Below are 19,866 nucleotides of genomic sequence, written 5' to 3'. Positions count from 1 at the left end.
ATATACACCAATTGACAAAATTATCAGAAGAGCAAAACCTGCTAGACATGCACCTAAACCAACAATAAATGTAAACATGGTATTGTATGCTGAGTTCAACTGAAAAAATTAAAAATGAGAAACATTGGGCTTCATAGTAATTTGGGGAGAAAAGTTCCAGGGACTTGTAAGCTAGCAATATGATATGGTTGCAAAAAAAAAAAAAAAAATGCAGTGCCGCCGAAACCGGTTTGGCTCAGTGGACAGAGCTTCGGCTTGCGGACTGAAGGGTCCCAGGTTCGATTCCGGTCAGGGGCATGTACCTGGGTTGCGGGCACATCCCCAGTGGGAGATGTGCGGGAGGCAGCTGATCGATGTTTCTCTCTCATCGATGTTTCTGGCTATCTATCTCTCTCCCTTCCTCTCTGTAAAAAATCAATAAAATATATTTTTAAAAAAATGCAGTGCCAATGTAATTTTAAATTATATAGTCAAAGGATGATATCCAGACTAAGGGTTGTAATACTTCCCTACTTGGCAATATTATGAATTATTATAACAGTCTTTTCTGGGAAGTACATTGGCAAATGGAACATATCCAGATGATCAGGAAGTTTAATTTATAAATTTCTTTGATGCTCAGATTCTTTATTTTGCTGTGTGTAATGAACTGTAAGGAATAAAATCTCCCATAGCAAGTTTTCAAGGGGCTTACTTGGTATCATTCCAGTCAAAGAACATAGGAACTGCTACTTGGGTAAAACCCACTCCCCTCAATCAGTTGAGCTTGAATGATGGGTTTAACAGTGGTAATTCTCCTTTCATTGAAAATATATTGGTTTCTGAATGCCAAATTAAGTTTTACATTCTATATTACTAATTTGTTCATTGGGTGCAGCACTGCTTCATGTAAATTGTATTTTCCCACTCCCTTTTATAATGGGAATGAGTAAAAGGGGTTTTATATGAACACAGGAAAGATTTTCAATTTATTCTATATAATAAAAGGCTAATATGCAAATTGACCAAACAGCAGAAGGACTGTTCACTATGATGTGCACTGACCACCAGGGGGCAAACGCTCAATGCAGGAGCTGCCCCCGGTGGTCAGTGCGTTCCCATATGGGGAGCGCCACTCAACCAGAAGCCCTGAGCCAGGTGCAGCAGCGGTGGCTGGAGCCTCTCCTGCCCCCGCGGCAGTGCTAAGGGTGTCTGACTGCCAGCTTAGGCCCACTCCCAGTGTCAGTTGGACTGCGAGAGGCACAGGCCAGGCTGAGGGATGCCCCACCACCACCAAGTGCATGAATTCCACACACTGGGCCTCTAGCTTAAAAATAAGAATGTGTAGTTTCTTTAAAAAAATGAGTGTTTCCCAACTTTTGAGAAATTATTTCCTATCCCTAAAGAATATTCCCTATTTTAGGGAAATTTAATGCAAAATTAAAGGGAGAGAATCTCAAATGACTCTATTTATTGAGACTCTCAGGAGTAAGGGAGTAAAATACAACCTTTAAAAGGGGCAAGATGAGTAACTTCAACATACAAATACACAAGCGTGCACACACATACACACACATTACTGTAGATTAATGATAGTACATATGGGTTGCAGGAAGTTGCAGCCTAAAAATGTTGTTTTTCATAGTCTGCTGAATTAATGTTATTTGTTAATTAAGACCAAATACAACAAGGCTTTATATCAAACTACAGATGTTAAAGAACATAGCTGGTACAGAAAGAAAGCAAGTAAAATATTCAAAGGCATTTCATTTTTTGTTCTGAAATCTACTTTTTTAAGTTATAGAAAAGTCACTATGAAAATTTTTTATCCCCTTCTTTTCTTCTGATACCAAACACCTGGCCCACATAGCTACCATGAAAATGTCCTGTAAAATTACTTTAGGAATAACTTTATAGCTTTAATCATTGCAAGCCTTTAACCTGAGTGTGGGTATTTGTAGCCAGAGTTCTGTGGCAAAGCTAAGGCACTACTGTCCTTGAGGTCAGAGGATTTTTAAGCTCTCTTGGAAAATGAGGTGCCAGAGAGCCGAAATTAGTCAAAAGTCTGTACCAAAACCCATTCATTTAAGTGTGACATTCTATTCTCAGTTGGTCTTCCTTCTTCTTAGAACCTAAGAAGGAAGACCAATTCTATGCCAGTAAAGTGAGACAAATGATGCAAAATAGGGGGTTTTACCTCAATACCATGGGTGCTTCTTTCCATACTGTCTTAACATCAAGGTTTAGTATATGACAAGCTCTACTCTGTGTTCTACCCAATGTCCTCATCTCACAACAGAAAATCAGCAAAATGTTGCCTGAGGCTCCATATGGATTACAGTTTGTTGGTGGGGTGGGGATTATTATCCCTACCCACCTAAAAGTCAGACGTACCTTGTTCTGCCCAGGTTCGTGTCTCTCCAGAGACTCTTTATCTTCTTTCAAGATCTGCATTCCTCCACTTCTATATTTTTGTAGGTATAGCTAGTATTTTTTTTCTTTTTCTCTTGTTCATGTTTAACAAGATTTCTTATAAACTCAATATAGCCTTGGTTTATTCCCTGGCTTCAGAACTTCCTAGCTGTGTGATCTTATGCAAGTCATTTGTCTCTGAGCCTCAATTCCCTCATCTGTAAAATGGGAGATTGATAGCACTAAACTCAGAGTGGTGGTGGTAGGTTACATAAGTTAATAAAAGTAAAGCAAATAGAATAGTGCCTGGCACATAAAAATATGCTGTTATATAGCAAATGCCTCCCTTATAATTTTTTCCTCCTTATGTTTATTTTTCATAGTTTATACCATCTAAAGATATAAATCTTCCATCTATGTATTTTAAAGTTCTCATAATTTCTGAATCATAATCACACAAGTCATTCTTGTGTTTTCATCTTTTCCCCCTGAATCCCTTCCCACTTCTTTGGTCTTAGTACCTTTTTTTTTTTTTAATCATCCTTTTGGTTTCACCCTCCAGCACTAGCTCCAGGCCTTCCTGACCACACGTCTTGAGGCCAAGTGGGGTTTTCCCACCAACACACTCAGGGGAATATTTGCTCCATGTCTTGTGCTCCCTGTAGGGTGGTGGGCTCATGGGAGCCAGACCAAGAGTATCTTCCTCGAAGCTATGGCTCCAGTGCCCAGCTCTGAGCATGGGCATAATAGGCACTTACCTACTCACTTATTCAGTGGAAAAATGCAGATGGATTACCAGACAGTCAGCCTCTATGAACCCAGTTTAGAACAATCTTGAAAGGTAACAATCACCTGGAGAAAAGGTTATCTCCCTGTACTTTGGACCAGGCCCTATGTTAGGTAACAATTACTCTTCTAAATGCTGGAATGGGTTATCAGGCTGATAAAGTGAATTATTGCTTTTATGGTTTTAAATTTAACCTTGGGATCAAGCTTATTTACTGGTTCACGGAAAGCTTTGGGGGAGGGAGGGAGAGGGAAAAGCTTTCGCTCCCACTTAGCAAGGAAAGGGTCATAGGCATCAAATGCTAATTCTGAAAGTTAACTCCTGCAGAAAGGACATGCGTCTCAAATCCTTCTTGTTAGTCTGTCTTGATCTTACTATCTTGTTCTTCCCCCACCCACCCCATATAACATGTGGGTATATATATACAAAGGTTATACACACAGATATAGTATATGTGTGTATGCATATCGGTATCACACTTCTGTGAAACTCACCGAGCCTTTGCTGGCTCTTTGAGTCTATCAGGCCTGTTTTGAATTTCCAATTAGAAAAAGGGTTGTGGCAACTTTAATCCTGTTACAGTTTCAAATAGTTCTGTGTCAAATAGCCAAAGATCCTCTTAAGCCAATCTATAACTGTAAACAATACAAGATCTTTGCTTATTCATTCATGTTAATTTTTTTTTTAATATACTTTATTGATTTTTTACAGAGAGGAAGGGAGAGAGATAGAGAGTTAGAAACATCGATGAGAGAGAAACATCGATCAGCTGCCTCCTGCACATCTCCTACTGGGGATATGCCCGCAACCCAGGTACATGCCCTTGACCGGAATCGAACCTGGGACCTTTCAGTCCGCAGGCTGACGCTCTATCCACTGAGCCACACCGGTTTCGGCCATTCATGTTAATTTTTGCTACATGCCGCAGTTCAGCCTTAAATTTTTTTTCTTAATAGTTTAGTCATATTAGAACAGGATAGCTTTCAAACACAGTTATATAGTGGTTTTATTCATAGCAAGTGAAATAAATGTCTTACACCAGAAGCTCAAATTTTAAAAAGCAAAATAAACTGAGTTCTAAGTCATGGAAAAACAACAACAACAACAAATACCCTGATATCTGTGAGTATTATTTTAAGCATCCCAGCTAAGAAGTATAAATTCACAAATTGTCTATTACATAAAAAGTGTAGGTTGGTTAGGAAGTAGCTTTGTCTATGAATAATTTCATCTCATAGCAGCTTCTCTCCTATCTTGTGTTTCTGTAAAATGTAAAAGGTTGTATTTTATTCACTTACGTTAGTTACGTCAACCATATTTATTCCAATCAGAAAACATAATCATAAGTTTGGAACCAAGCATTATCGGTTATCTCTACATAAATATGATGAAATTTTTCTTTTGCAGGTGCAAGTATTGGCATTACGATGAAAACCTGCTCGTTTCCAGCGTTATCATTGTTTTCCATAATGAAGGATGGTCAACCCTCATGAGGACAGTCCACAGTGTCATTAAAAGGACTCCAAGGAAATATTTAGCAGAAATTGTGTTAATTGATGATTTCAGCAATAAAGGTAATGGCTATGGAATTGACATTTTGTCCATAAAATAAGTTAATTATGAGTAATTGCAAAAAATGTGATTTCAAAATAATTAGTCTTTAAAAAGTAATAGCATCTACTGATAACATCTATTTCAACAAGTTGGCACTATATCAAGCATTCTGAAATGATTATTTTGTTTAATCCTGACCATAATCTTTGCAATGGATATTGTTATCTTCATTTTACACATGAGGCTTAGAAATGTTAAGTAACTTACCAACATTCACATGCTATTCCTGTCTCAATAATTAATAGCTGGAATCAAATCTACAAGCTCATAAGTCTGTGTATTTAACCACTATGTTACACTATACCAACTCTTTGGGCCTTTGATTTTACAAAAGTTTTGTCATGGAGGTAATTTATTGAAAGACTGAAAAATGTAATTGCACGTATACTGTAATGCCACCTGGTGTTCCAACCATAGTTGTCCAACTAAAATCCATATACCTACTTAATAGCCTATAATTTGCATTTTAACAATACAACATTGAATTTAACCAGAAACCATGGACTATTTTTATTTATAATAGAAAGTATCCACTAAAATTTATTTTGCTTTATATTTGATTTAATATATTGAATAAAAGGAAATTGGTTGGGGTTTTTTTTATTACTATAGCATTTAGGGAAGCATTGGTTAGTCTTGATTCAACTTGGCAAAAGAACGAGATTAAGCATTGATTTTTCCCAATAATGGGTTTAAGTTAACATTTTTTTTTAAATATGTTATTGTAAGCAGAATATATCTTCTTAGTGACATGAGTATCAAAAGATAGATAATGCTATAGCTCAGACCCCAAAGCATCCTAAATAAAAAATGTAGTTGTGCTGCTGAAACCCATTTATTTTTCTTTGTTTGTCACAAAACTGAATTGGATCCTTTGAAATTTCATCAAAGAACTCAGGCTATGTAACAATAGGATATTTGCTTTTTGGCAAGTAAGTTTTGCAAACAATTTTTGTGTACAATTAGTAATACCACTGACCATATGTCAGAAGACAGAACATGGGTACCATAAAAATATAATTCAAAATGATTTTACAAAAGCTTCCTCCAAAACTTCATTTAGAGCTCTTTCTGTCTGGATGCACCTCTATGTTTATACCATACAGGCATGTGACCAGATCTTGATCTTGTATACATATGCCAGCGTGGAGAAGAAATAGAAATATGGCCTATTTCCTTTTCCCCTCATTTTGTTCAGCTAATCACTTTTTCAACTACTCATTTTTAATTACACTAGAGAATGTATAACTTTAACTTTTTCCGTCATATCAAATGCCTTTAGCTTAGACATCTTACCTTGGTTGCAACTTTCATGACAGGAGTGTAGTCATTAAAAATACTATTCCTGTCTCAAGATAAATGCAGGGTGAGGCAAAAAGTAGGTTTACAGTCGTTCTAATGGAAAATAATACAATCATTAATAAATAATAATACTAGAATAAACTGTTTCACATACTCACAACTGTAAACCTACGTTTGCCCACCCTGTATTTAAAAATGTTTTACCGTGATATTATTGGTACCAACAATGTTTTAGGTTTTGAAAAACGTAAACCTTATAAAAATGACAGAAATCCCATGTCTATGATTGTTCTGGTTTTAAGAAGTCCTATGTTATTAACACAAGTAAAACTGTGCTATACTTAGCACATTATAAAAAAAGAAAATTGTGAAGATACACCAAAAATAACTGCTTGGCCCCAGAAAAGGAGCATAAAATTTTGCACTTAAGATTTTTTGGTCCATTTTACTTGAATTTTTTTGTGATCAGAGCTTCTGTTATTACGAACCTCTGATATTTGGTCTCTTATACATTGTAAAGTCCATCACAGGGCAGGGTCTGCTTAGCTTATAGCAGTAGGAAATACAGAGGTACAGAGGGCTTTAATTAATTTTCCCAATTTTAAAACAACCTTAAAATCTGTCAGTCCCCTTCTCAGTACTAAAAGTATATAGTCTTTGGTAAATCTGACTGGAGTGAAAATTGACTTGTTCTTTCCCCCAATAAATTCAGAAACTAGAACTTTGAGTTATAAATTTTCTTATTTTAAAGATAAAATACTTTACTAATATAAAACTTCACAAAGGAGCAGGCTGCTCATAGCACTTGGGTTTCTGGAAATTAGAGTATTCTCTTAAAATAAGGTTTGGGGCCATTAAATTGAGCACACCCCTGTTCACATGTGCGTCAGCCAGCTGAGACTGAGTGGGGTCAAGGCAAAATGCACCCCACACTCTCAGTGGCTTGTAACAACAATGGGTTATGGCCCTGTTCTCTTGCTCTAACAACACATTCCCTGCAGGTCCGCCCTGCTCTGCCCCACATCTTCACCACAGGGCCCGGGCTGGCAGAGCAGCCTGATCTCAGACATTGCCTGCCTAAGAAGCAGAGGGAACAGAGAGACAGGGTGAAGTGCTATTGGGATTTTAACAGTTCCACTCACAAGTACCTTGAGTCATTTTCAGCCCCTTCTCATTGGCCACAGCAAATCGCATGGCCCAGCATGACATCAGTGGGTGGGGAGGATAATCGCTCCCTGAGGAAAGGGGGTGAATACTTTGAACATTAATAGAGTGCACTCTGCCATAGGGTAAGATCCCAAAGAAGCCAGAATTCATTTCACTCACTAATTTCCCTTTGGGGCCATCTTTCTATGCATTTAAATTTGAAGAACATGCCATCAACTTGGTTTTGGCTGTAAAAATTTGTTGCAGATTTATTTAAATAAAAGTGCCTACTGCAATTCAGAAGGGCCTTAAAAAACAAAACAAAAAAAACTGTACCAGGCTGGGGAAAAAAAAGCTTTTAAAAAAAGTTTAAGTTGAAGGGAAAATTACTTAGATTTTTCTGGGGGGGGAAAATATAGTTTGGCGTGAGAATTTTGTTTATAATTGTCATTAAAAGTGGATGCCAAAAGGGAAATATTTTTCTTCTCAATTTTGAATATCCATGTGTGGGTGTCTTGATAATTATAAGGTCTCTAAAAATGAGTAAAGTATTAAGTACAGTCTGATTTGCCCATTTAACCACTAGCTCATCACTAAATACAGCTATGTTTTCATCTGTTTTTGTATTCATGGACTAAAAGTTTAAACAATTTAAAAATAATTTTTGTGTCCACAAGAAATATCTCTAAGGATCCAGGAGCTAGTCATGGTTGTGAGGAGCCAATTTCATGGGCTCATAGTGATGCAAACTGTTCTCTTACAACTGGGAAGCCAAGATGGAAACTTGGCAAATGTATCTTGTTGTTTTTTTGTGGTGTTTTTTTAAAAATATATTTTATTGATTTTTTTACAGAGAGGAAGAGAGAGGGAGAGAGTTAGAAACATAGATGAGAGAGAAACATCGATCAGCTGCCTCCTGCATGCCCCCCACTGGAGATGTGCCCACAACCAAGGTACATGCCCTTCACCAGAATCAAACGTGGGACCCTTAAGTCTGCAGGCCAAGGCTCTATCCACTGAGCCAAACCGGTCAGGGCTGTTTCTTGTTTTTAGAACACAAAATTTTCTCTATCAAACTGCAAATATTTATTATTTATTTATTGTATATAAATATTATCTAATCTAATAATAGACAAACATGGTAATTGACCGTACCTTCGCTATGCTTCCCATTGGCTAATCAGGGCAATATGCAAATTAACTTCCAACTAAGATGGCGGTTAATTTGCATACTGCAGGCAGGGTAGGACAGCACAAGCCGCCATCCAGGCCCCCATGTGCGACCAGGGGACGGGCGGGGGCTGGGGCGAAGGCAAGTAGTGCCGATCACCTCACTGGAGCCCTCGCCCGCCCACCGGAGACAGGGGGCCCACTTCCATGTGTGATCCAGGGGCGGGCGGGGGATCGGTGGCATCGCTTGCCTTAGCATGAGCCCTGCCCGCCCGCCAGAAGCCAGCCAGCCCAGGGCCAGGAAGGCAGGAGGCAACCCTGGAGCGCTGGAGCCACCCGGGCTCTCCCCGCCGTCTGTGCTTCATAAATTGTAAGTTTCCGCGGAGGCGGCAGCTGCAGGATGCAGAGCGGGAGACAGGTGCAGGCCAAGCGCGGCTCGGGCTCAGGCTTGATGGAGGGCACCCGCGCGGAGGAGATCTCCCCAGTGGGCAGCGGCTCCCCCTGCCGCCGGGGAGATCTCCTCTGCGCCGGTGCCCTCTGTCGAGCCCGAGCCGCACTCAGCCTGCCCCCCATCTCCCACTCTGCGTCCTGAAGCTGCTGCCTCCGCGGAAACTTGCGATTCATGAAGTGGGGGCGGTGGGGAGGAGGAGGCACCTAAGAAGTCCCTGGCCACCGGTGACAGGAGCTGGGAACTTTGTGCCAGGGCGTTCCCGGCGGGGCCGGTGGCAGAGGTGAGCTGGGACTCTGGCCACTGCCGCCGCCGCCTCCCAGCTGGCTCCGGGCACTTGGTGCACTGGCTACTGCTACTGCTTTGGCTGCTGGAAGCCCCTGCCGCTACCGCCTCAGCAGCAACAGAGCAGGCAGCAATACAATGGTGAGCCGGGCCTGAGCCCCGCCCGCCCACCGGGGACACGGGGCCCTCTGGTGGTGGTGGGGGGGGGGGGGGGAGAGAGAGAGAGAGAGAGAGAGAGAGAGAGAAGAGAGAGGTGGAATTTGGCACCCCACATCCCTTCCCGATCGACCACTACGATTTCAAGCCAGCGAGGGCTGCCTTCAGGCCGCAGCTCCAGGTCCCTTATCCCCACCCCAGACCTGAGAGCACAGTGCTGGGCAGGGGCACCCAGTGGTTCGGGAATGCAGCACAGTGAGGGGCCAGCACGAGGTGGGGGGGGGGGGGTTGTGTTTACACCACCAAGTTCCCCACTTCTGCCCTGGCCCACATCCCTCCTCCTTCCCCTCAGAGGCCCCGCTCCTGCCTACATGCTTGCTGGGCAGGCCCAACTGCACCAGAGAGTGAGCTATGGCAATCAGGATGGCCACTTCCTGGGATGGGATGGCCAGACCATGGGGATTCATAACGGCGATGAGGCCTGTGGGGCATGCGCAGCCCTCTGGCGGGGGGGGGGGGGGGGGGCTGGCCAAGCCGAGTCTGGCTTCAGTGGGGCCAGTGGGAGCCCAAGGCCACCCCAACCACCCACAGGGCCTGGGCAGACGGTGGCTCAGTGGAGAGCAGTACCTCTATGCATGGTGCCCAGGGGCGGCTGTGAGCTGCTACAGCCCCGCCCCACGCTTCAGGGAGGGGGAGAAGGCTCACAGCCACCAGCACCCTAGGCTGCACCGCCTGGCCTGTGCCTCAGCCTGCCAGGTTGGCAGGGTCCAGAGAAGGTGAGCTGTTCCCTTCCCCCAGTGGTAGAACAGGGAGGAGAGCGCTGGGTGCAGGGAGGGGACCTCAGCTGGGATCCTCCTGGTGTGGGGAAGGGGCCCAGCCTGGGCCCGGTGGGGAGCTTAGGAAGTCTGGCTAAGCAGGCGCTGGTTCATACCAACTCTTACTCTGCCATCTTCCTCCAGCTCTTCAAGCTAGCCCCCCTGCCCCACCTGTTCGGGGGAACGGGCTCTGGGTGACCTCCCTGAGCTCAGACTGTGGACCCAGAGACCTCAAGGAAGAGTGCCCAGCCGGGCCCGGGCAGGGGCCGGTGCAGAACTACCAGGGCAGAGTTGCTTCGGTGTCTCGGTGAAGTTTGCAACTGACCCAAGGAGGAAACCTGAGAGGGGAAAGGCCGGGAGGCATGAATTGCTAGCACTTTAGCCACTTGAAAACAGCTCCACTTGGAATGTGAGGTGGTTGTATGTTCAGCTGAGAAGTGAGGGGGCTGAACTCCACCGTCGCTGGGCTCCTGTCAGTCCGAGGCCCAAGCGTCCACCACGACAAGGGGAGAACAGAGCAAGGGGCCTGGAGGAAGGGAGGACAATTGAAGAAAACCGTGTCTAGACTTTCCCCAGCCCTCTTCTTCTTTCTGCTGCCTACAAGAGCCCCAGGCCTGGCCACAGTTCTGTGTCCACCTTTTAGTCCCCTATTCTCCAACCACAGAGGAAAGAAATAAGGAAGGAGTCTGTGCTGCCTTCAGAAAGTATCTATATACCTGATCGGCCAGTTGCCTTCCACAGAGGGAGGCCAGACTGCGGCTTAGGCCCGCTCCCCACAGGGACATCAGTAGGACATCCTGTGAGGGCTCCCAGACTGTTAGAGGGGGCAGGCTGGGCTGAGGGGTGCCCCCCCGAGTGCACAAATTTTTGTGCACCGGGCCTCTAGTATATTATATAAATGTGTATATATTATATAAATGTGTAAATACTTATTTGTAAATATACATACATTCATATATAAATACAGTGGGGCCTTGACTTACGAGTTTATTAATTCGTTCCGTGATGGAGCTCGTAACTCAAATTACTCATATGTCAAATCAAGAAGTGAACGAGTGAGACACGTGATGCTGGGTTGATGTTGTAGCATTCACTGTGATGTTCACTGCGCCAACTAGCAGTGGGGTATCTGAAGCTGGCTTGTTACCCGAATTTTAGCTCGCAACTCAAAGCAAAAAATCGTCCAAGAGACGGCTCGTATCTCGAAAAACTCGTTAGTTGGGACACTCTTAAGTCAAGGCCCCACTGTACTCCTGTTGGTGCTTAAAATGCAGAGAAAATGGGACTCTCAATCGTTTTTTATCAACTTGATGGGAACTATATTCATTACACCAAGACTACAACCTTAGATATGATTATACTTGGAGAAAGATGGCCCAGAAACAAACGTTTACCTACATCCTTTGTGGATTCCAAAGAAGTCATACTATGCTACTTATAAGCAGTGTATCTTCAGAAATCCTGAACTATTGCTTCTTCCAAAAGCAAACAAAATATCATGCCTGAAAGCTTTTAAATATGACATTAACATGTGCAGTTTTGAGTTTTTAAATTTAAAACGTTTTTTAAGTTTTTATTTTAATTGTCATAGTTATCATTTATTTTATTTTCAGAGAGATGTTTGATCTTTCTCATGCTAACCAGTTCTCTGAAGGCATATTAAGTTCAAAAATGTTTTTTAATTTTTTTAAAATGTTTTATTGATTTGTAGAGAGAGAGGGAGGGAAAGGGAGAAACATCAATCACATCAATGAGCTGCCTCCTGCACGCCCCCTACTGGGGATTGAGCTTACAACCCCGGCACATGCCCTGACTGGGAACTAGCGACCTTCTGGTACATGGGACGATGTCAACCAACTGAGCCACACTGGCCAGCATGTATTAAGCTCAAAATTTAACTCAGATAATACTTCCACCTTATTTCCCTATAGATTAAACATTTAATCTGGTCTGTGTAAAATTATTGACTGCTTAAAGTACCTTTGCCTGTCTCTATTTCTTGAGAAAAATAATAGTTTAATAGGTTTAGATACATACATATAATTTATAATGCTGATTGAATTTTTTTATTCACAGAACACTTAAAAAAAAAACTAGATGACTATATTAAGCTGTGGAATGGCCTAGTAAAGGTATTTCGAAATGAGAGAAGAGAAGGTTTAATTCAAGCACGAAGTATTGGTGCCCAGAAGGCTAAACTTGGGCAGGTAGGAAATATTTCTTCTTATCGATATTTACAATGTCATCATTTTGGATTTGGTAACTAAACAATCATATTCATTTTAAGTACTTTTTTAAAAAATTGAAATGCTGGCCTAAACAGATAAACTTATATGTTAAAAATGACTCTAATGCTAACTTATGTTGGTATCTAACTTTAAATTGTGTGTGATATATGATGTGCCATATGAGTGTTCTTCACCCTGCCTCTTTTTTTTTTAAGGTTTTGATATACCTTGATGCCCACTGTGAGGTGGCAGTTAACTGGTATGCACCACTTGTAGCCCCCATTTCTAAGGACAGGTAACATCACCTTGCTTTTTTGCTTTCCTGGTTGAAAAGTAAACCTCACCCTAGGACAAATAACATTCTCATTCATCAAATTTCAGTTCCAGTCAACACATGAAGTGTTCTGTTCTGAGTGCTCTCACTCAGCCAGTTGTTTCCCAGGGTGGAGATAGACTGATAGTTTGGGCTGATTCAGATGCAGGCAGTTGGGCGTTTGAGATAAGCCTAGGGTGTCTGATTCAAGAATCGTCTGTGGTTGAGAGACTGCCTCTAGCTCCAAAAGCTTTCTCTAAGAGTAATATTGATTGCTCCCTCTACACCACCGTAACAATTCTAAAGATTGAAGGAACAAGCCTTGAAATTATATGTATTGTTTTTTTAATTATTACTCAAGATAGTAAGGAGCAGTTTTGTGTCAAGGCTTTGGGATCCTATAGAAACTTTAAGTTTAGAAACGGGCAGCTATTCAATGGAAATGTGGTTGATCCCCGTCAAATTTACAGAAATATCTGAAACAAAAGGAGGCAGCATTCGTCTCCTGGTTCCAAAAGCCTTCCCTGTCTTTAGTCCAGAATTGTGACTATTTTGGAATCTAGGCAAATAAGACATGGCCCTATGGTGAATGGCATGTTTCAAAGGACGCCCTCTGGAGGATTGAATCATCACAAGATGTAATGTAAGGCTTATTATAAACAACTAGAGGCCCGGTGCACGGATTTGTGCACGGGTGAAGCCCCTCAGTCTGGCCTGCACCCTCTCGAAATCCAACATCCCCCGAGGGATGTGGCAGTGCCAAGTGGCAGGTGGCTGGGGAGGATCCAGAGCCAGGGCCAGGCCCCGCTGTGCCTTTCGGTAGCGCTGCTGCTGAGGCGGGAGAGGATCCCTCCACTGCAGCTGCACTCGCCAGCCATGAGCCCGGCTTCTGGCTGAGCAGCACTCCTGCTGTGGGAGCGCACTGACCACCAGGGGCCAGCTCCTGCGTAGAGCATCTGCCCCCTGGTGGTCCTTGCGCGTCATAGTGACCAGTTGACCAGTTGTTCAGTCAACCGGTCATAACGGTCACTTAGGCTTATATATATATATATATATATAGAATACATAGAGATTTTTCAATTTTTAAACCAGCTGTCTGGTTTAATCCTCACAGCACCCCTGCAGAATAGGTATTATTAGCTCCATTGTAGGATACCGAGGCTTAGAGAAGTTAATTAATTTGTCCCAAATCAGACAGCTAATCAACTGTCAAACCGAGATCTCTCTGGGACATCTTACACGGCACCATTTATTAAGAAATCTGAGACTCAGGAGAAGTGAGGAAAGAGAACCAACCTTCACCTCTCCAGGTGGAAACTAGCAGTCCTCTAGGGCAGTAAGGAAATGGTTTTCCACAGGATTTTGTGGCAGTGCCACAGATCCCACAGAGACCCTCCACCGTCTCATAGGAGTGATTCCAGAGGGAATAACACAGCCTTCTCAAGTCCACTTACACCATATCAAAATTTTAAGCCCCTAACGTTTTTCTCTTCTCCTTTGTTTCTGAACATTGAAAAGGCACTGTAATCTCCATTTTAGGAAGTGCATTTTAAATCCTCTCTAATAAAATGAGCAATGAAACAAGCAGGGGAACAGATTATCTTTGTAGAGTTGACTCTGCATCTAGTCATATAGTACTAGCATTTTCCTAAAGTCAAATGCAAGGGATTTTTTTTACTCCAAATTCTCAGGCCACACTTAAATTCTTTAGGTTTTGAGTGATCTTTTTTTCTCATTTTTTTAAAGGGTAGGAATACAATAGAGTACTCTTTTTTTTTTCTCTTTGCAATGAAAACTGTTTGTTGCAATAAAAAGAAGTAGGAAAAAACGATCGAGAAAAAGTACAGAAACAGGTTTTCATAACTGCTTCCAAAGAAATAGAAAGCAACAAAGAGTTGGGAGAACTGCTAAAAAAAAGTAGCAGTATTATCCTTTTATACAGACACATGCACACACACACATTATCCTTTTATATAGACACGTGCACACACACACACACACACACTTATTTTATAATGGAGGATTATGGAGGAAAAGTAACAGGCAGGAAAATCTTGTAAGCAATACAAAATTACGAAGAAAAAGTTGCCTGTAGGTGAAAATGAGACAACACTATTTAAGCTAAAAGACATGGCTCTTTGTCCCTGACATTTGTCTGTGAGCTGAGGGATAAGTCTCCTTCCTTTATCCTTTCCTTATGAAAACGGGCTCTTTGACTTTTAAAGGCCATTGGTTTACTTCTACTTCCCATTAGATATTTAAGTCCCCTAGTGCAAAAAAATAAATAGAACCCCTCTCCCCCCAAAAAACAAAACAAAACAAAAAAAAACCCACAACAACTAAAACCCAAATCAGTGACAAAAAGAGATAATTTAGCGAGGCATGCTATACTAGTCAGTTTTGGGTTCTTAAATGCTTTTTCATTTTCTGTAAATGTTTCAGAACTACATGTACTGTGCCTCTAATAGATTACATAGATGGGAATGATTATTCCATTGAACCACAACAAGGTGGGGATGAAGATGGTTTTGCCAGAGGGGCCTGGGACTGGAGTTTACTATGGAAACGTATTCCTCTAAGCCACAAGGAAAAGGCCAAAAGAAAACATAAAACTGAACCTTATCGGTAAAGATTACTCCTTTATTTTCTTATGTGGAATGTTTATTTAAGTCCTTCTTTTTTTCCTTCCCCATGTACTCATGTATATATATGTGGGTCCGTGCATACCCTTCCATTTCATCTTTGCTGCTATCATCAACAAAATACAGAACCATTTGCACTGTGCCGATTATAGATGTCATAAATGGCAACACATACGAAATTGTACCCCAAGGGGGTGGTGACGAAGATGGGTATGCCCGAGGAGCATGGGATTGGAGTATGCTCTGGAAACGGGTGCCTCTGACCCCTCAAGAGAAGAGAATCAGAAAGACAAAAACTGAACCATATCGGTAATCACTAAATCACTTACATGTGTTTCTTCTCTCCATTTGCTGCTAACCTATTAACCTCTTGCCAAGCTATAACGTTTGTTATTAAAACCGTAGGTGCTGTCTTAGATTCTGAAGACTTCTTTCTCGCACTATTTCACAGGTTTAAATTCACATTCACTTCTTTATAATTGGTTTTTCCCTAAATGCGGGTGCCACTTTTTATTTTGGGGGAGCGGGGTGAAAGGGGAATGTTATATAGCGTTAGTTCCAAATTCAAGCAAAAAAAGAACAATCATTATGTAAATTTACAATGCATAAATTACCTGTAATCCAAGTTTTATATCTGCTTTGATGCCTTGGATGTAATGCTAGCAATGAAAGCAATAGCAAGAGATTGGGGTGGGTTTTTTTTCTTCCTTTTGTTTTATATGCTAATTTTGTACCAGTTAAATATGATTAATCAAAATACATGACTTTGGCAAATGTTGCATACACTCCTTTATTGTTGCCTTCTCAGAAGAGCACTTGATAAAAAGGAAACTCTATTCCAGAATCAGCCTTTGTCCTTCCTGTGACTCTTCTAATAGAACAATGTACGCTGTTCTGTGCTTTTAGGGTCTTTTAACTGCAACATTTGACTGTCTTTCTAAAGAGTGACTCCAAATGAAATGTTTAGTCAAATGTTAGTGTAGGCTTCTAAATGTGCCTAATTTTATTTTTCTGATCTTACGGTTCTGCTTTTGATCTCTCTCTCCCTGTTATACTACTGATAATGTTAGAACTCTGTTTTGGAAAGATGTTTCCACTGTCATGCAAATGCTGGTGGGATTTAAGCATGTCACAATATCAAGATACTGAAATGGCAAACATAAGGAAATTATAGAACTTTAAGCTTGATTTGACATTTTCCCAATTTTCCTTTGAAGTTCTTTTTTAGAATAATTCAGAAACTTACTGTTTACCTGCTTACCTGACTAATATAATCCTTGGAGAAAAAAAAATAAGGGGTAATGATTATGTTTTTATTTCTGACAATTCCATAGACTAGTAAAAAAAAATTTCTTTAAGTAGGTTAGAAAAATTTAAGGGAGGTTTCCCCTTGAAAGAACTCACTGGTTTTTATGTTAAGATGCATTTTCAAATATATGATGAGATAAATGAGAATATATTTAAAGATCAAAAAGGCAGAGTTATAATAATTTTAAATTACAGTTAAATAAATGTGACATGAAAATATAACCAAAAATGTAATAGTGCTAATATTTAGTGAGTTAAGCAGCATACTCTAAGAAGAAAGGGTATGACAGAATAATGTTAATCCAATGTGATTTTTCTTTAACATTGAAAAAATTACTTGATTCATTATTTATCCACTCGACAAATATTTAATGAGTACTTACTATGTGCCAGGCACTATTTTCTGGGAATAAATTTTTAAAAGATAGGTTCCCTTGTTTCACTTATATATCGGGTGAGACAGAAGTTAAACAGAAAACTACATATATAACTCTGGAACAGAGTTGATGGAAAGGATAACCTCATCCAGCCTGGAGGATCCGGAACGGCCTCTTGACAAAGTGTCACCGGAGCTGAGACCTGAGGGATGAGGGATTAACCTTATGGAGGAGGAGGGGAAACATTTCAGGAGAGTGAGCAGCACAGGTGAAAGCCCTGAGTCAGAAGAGAGTTTGGGAAGTTGAAGGCATGAGCGGAGCAGGGAAGGAGAACTCAGGACGAGGGAGCCAGCAGAGCCTCAGAGTGGAGAGAGCTGGCATGTGGGACCCATGTTGAGTCCCTTCTGCCTGCGGTGTGGTTAGACTTGGGCGGGGGCAGAAGAGAATAAAGGACACTAAAGGACACAAGTTACAAAGTTACTGCAACAGTCCAAGCAGTGGTAGCTTGGTCCAGGAAGGGAACAGTGAAGTTGGATACATTTTCAAGGTAGAATTAATAGGAATTAGTGGTAGATTGAATATTAGGTGTGGTGATTTTTTAAAAAGGTACTTTAATAGAGGCATCTCAAGAATCATGATGCATTAATAATTAATTATTCGGGGGAAAAAATAATTATTTGGGGTGGGGGATGCAGGCAACAGGATATAAATTAGTCCCATATCTCATCTAAAGATGTGAGTGGCTTGTCCCTATAAAGCTACCCAATTGTTTTTATCTTGTCCCTAAAAAATACCAAATTAAAGAGGCCGCACCGATTGCCCTTCTGCAGGCCTCCCCCTGGCAAAGTGGCTATGTCTAATTCTTCTGTGTCACTTCTGCGCTGTATTTGCAAACTCTGAATGAACTGTGACTGTTCTAAGATGAATTACACCCTTATTTGGCAAGCCCCTGAGCTATAAAATTAAAAAATGACAGACTACTTCCATGGTGTATGCTTTTGCTCATCCCATAATGACTCATGAATCATTGCAGGAGCAGTTAGCCGACCAGGGCTGTATGGCTCAGTATTTTTAGGCGTGAAAGAGAAAATGCTACTTCTACTAAATCTAAAGGCTTAATTTTTAAATTAACACAGGAGCCAAGGCTCCATCTAATGGTGAAAAGATGCAATGCTCTAATTTGTAATGAACTATATGATTCTATTTCAATTAGAAATTTCAGTAAATTCACTGAGGAGTTATGAACAGATCATTTTTGCAAGGTTTTATAATTTCTTAATGTTTGGCCATCAGTTGTATCTCTTCTATGCATTATCTAGATTGTATTCTAAAATGACGCGTTGTCTATTGGTGAAGGGGCTTATCCTTAATAGTTATTCAAGTGTTTCTTTTTCTCAGGTCCCCAGCCATGGCTGGTGGATTATTTGCCATTGAACGAGAGTTCTTCTTTGAACTGGGTCTGTACGATCCAGGTCTCCAGATTTGGGGCGGTGAAAACTTTGAAATCTCATACAAGGTAACCATGCATTTAAACAAATGGCGTTTTCTCGGTCGTGACTGACTTTTGTGACTTTCGGGTAAAGGCTGGGTTCTGTTCAATGCATTTCTTTAAGTTATAAGGAACGGCTAGCAAAATGTATGCCTTTGGAGGAAAGTAGGCAAAATACAAGCTCCAAACGTACTGCATATTTACATGGCTCGTCTGAAAACTGAGGCCAGGAGGCTTCAGAAATAAAAATACCTCCTCCTCCCCCACACCCAAGGCTTTCTGGACTTTGGAGCCTTTTGTTAGAGAAGCCTTTTGGGGGGTCTGCATGTGTTGGGGTCACATCTGACCATCCACTGACACAGTGACCCTTTATTACTATAGGACATGACTCAGGACAGAAGCAGATCCCAACGACGACTGTGCATCCTCAGACTGACAGTGCAGCTGCCTTCCTGCAGCACCCCCGTCACTGAGCCAGGCCTTGAGCACTAATGCCTTCCATGCTCCAACACCACCTCATTTCCCAAAAGAAAGAAAAAGAACTATATCACAGTTTGAGTTAAGCAGATATGCGTTACCTCATGTCTTAAATGTCCAGGGCTTAGCACTGTGAGGAAGAAGAATAACTCAGTGTTTGCTCTCAAGGAACTTGCGGTCAGTAAGAGATTAGAATTATACTTAACTTCATAATATGATAAGAAGGTAGAGTGCCATTTGCTTGGTGTGATTAAGAAACAGCATCTCTCTGGAGGAAGAATTTGAGGCAGAACTAGAAAGATGGGTATGCTATCAGTAAGTTGAAATAAAGGTGTTACTGGCAATGTTGCCTCTCGGTTCTTGAGTTTGGCAAAGAAAGAATTCAGAGCCAAGAACTCTAGCATTGTGGAAGTTTATTTAGCATGTAAAGCAAAAGTACACTCCAAGAAAATTGAGCTGGCTGCTCAGAGAGCTGCCTTGGCCTTTTGGGAAGTCACAGAGGCAGAAGTGAGCCAGCTGGGTTGTGTGGACTCGGGCAACAAGTTACATAGGCAAAAGAAGGGCCTTGGGACACAGATTCACCGCCCGGGCTAGCCCAGGCCGAGCTGCCGCTGCCTACTGCTGTCCTGGTTGCAAGCTTCATGGGAACCCTTAGAGCTTTGGAGAGAGAAAGCAAATATACATGCCTGAAGAAAGAAGGCGTGTGTGTGCTCTTGAGAGCGCACACTGGGTCCTTTGTCTTAGGTGTCTTTATCTGTTTTCTAAAGCAGGAATTTTAAGGGAAGTCTTGGGGGGAGGATCTCAATAGAATCTTCATAGCTTTCCAGGTGTGCCCTTTAATACGCTGATCCATCAACATGAGCATATAGGGTCAGGATCATGGTCTCTATTAATTGGTCCATGCTAGGTTAGGGGTCA

General features: G+C 41.6%; 1 protein-coding gene across 3 annotated transcripts in view; it reads left to right on the top strand.

The window, feature by feature from the left end:
• The window catches only part of GALNT7 (polypeptide N-acetylgalactosaminyltransferase 7), a 134,011-nt gene that overhangs the window by 99,478 nt on the left and 14,667 nt on the right, over positions 1-19,866 (top strand). Inside the window, exons 3-8 of one of the 3 annotated variants that reach the window (XM_059697635.1) lie at positions 4,586-4,752; positions 12,191-12,321; positions 12,558-12,637; positions 15,098-15,280; positions 15,424-15,606; positions 18,381-18,498. In XM_059697635.1, the coding sequence (XP_059553618.1) occupies positions 4,586-4,752; positions 12,191-12,321; positions 12,558-12,637; positions 15,098-15,280; positions 15,424-15,606; positions 18,381-18,498 (862 nt within the window). The remainder of the gene's footprint in view (positions 1-4,585; positions 4,753-12,190; positions 12,322-12,557; positions 12,638-15,097; positions 15,281-15,423; positions 15,607-18,380; positions 18,499-19,866) is intronic. The other 2 variants (XM_059697637.1, XM_059697636.1) reach the window with 2 other exon arrangements.

This window comes from Myotis daubentonii, chromosome 5 (assembly GCF_963259705.1).
Source record: "Myotis daubentonii chromosome 5, mMyoDau2.1, whole genome shotgun sequence".
Classification (NCBI taxonomy): Eukaryota; Metazoa; Chordata; class Mammalia; order Chiroptera; family Vespertilionidae; genus Myotis; species Myotis daubentonii.
This window is presented reverse-complemented; position numbering and strand designations above follow the sequence as displayed.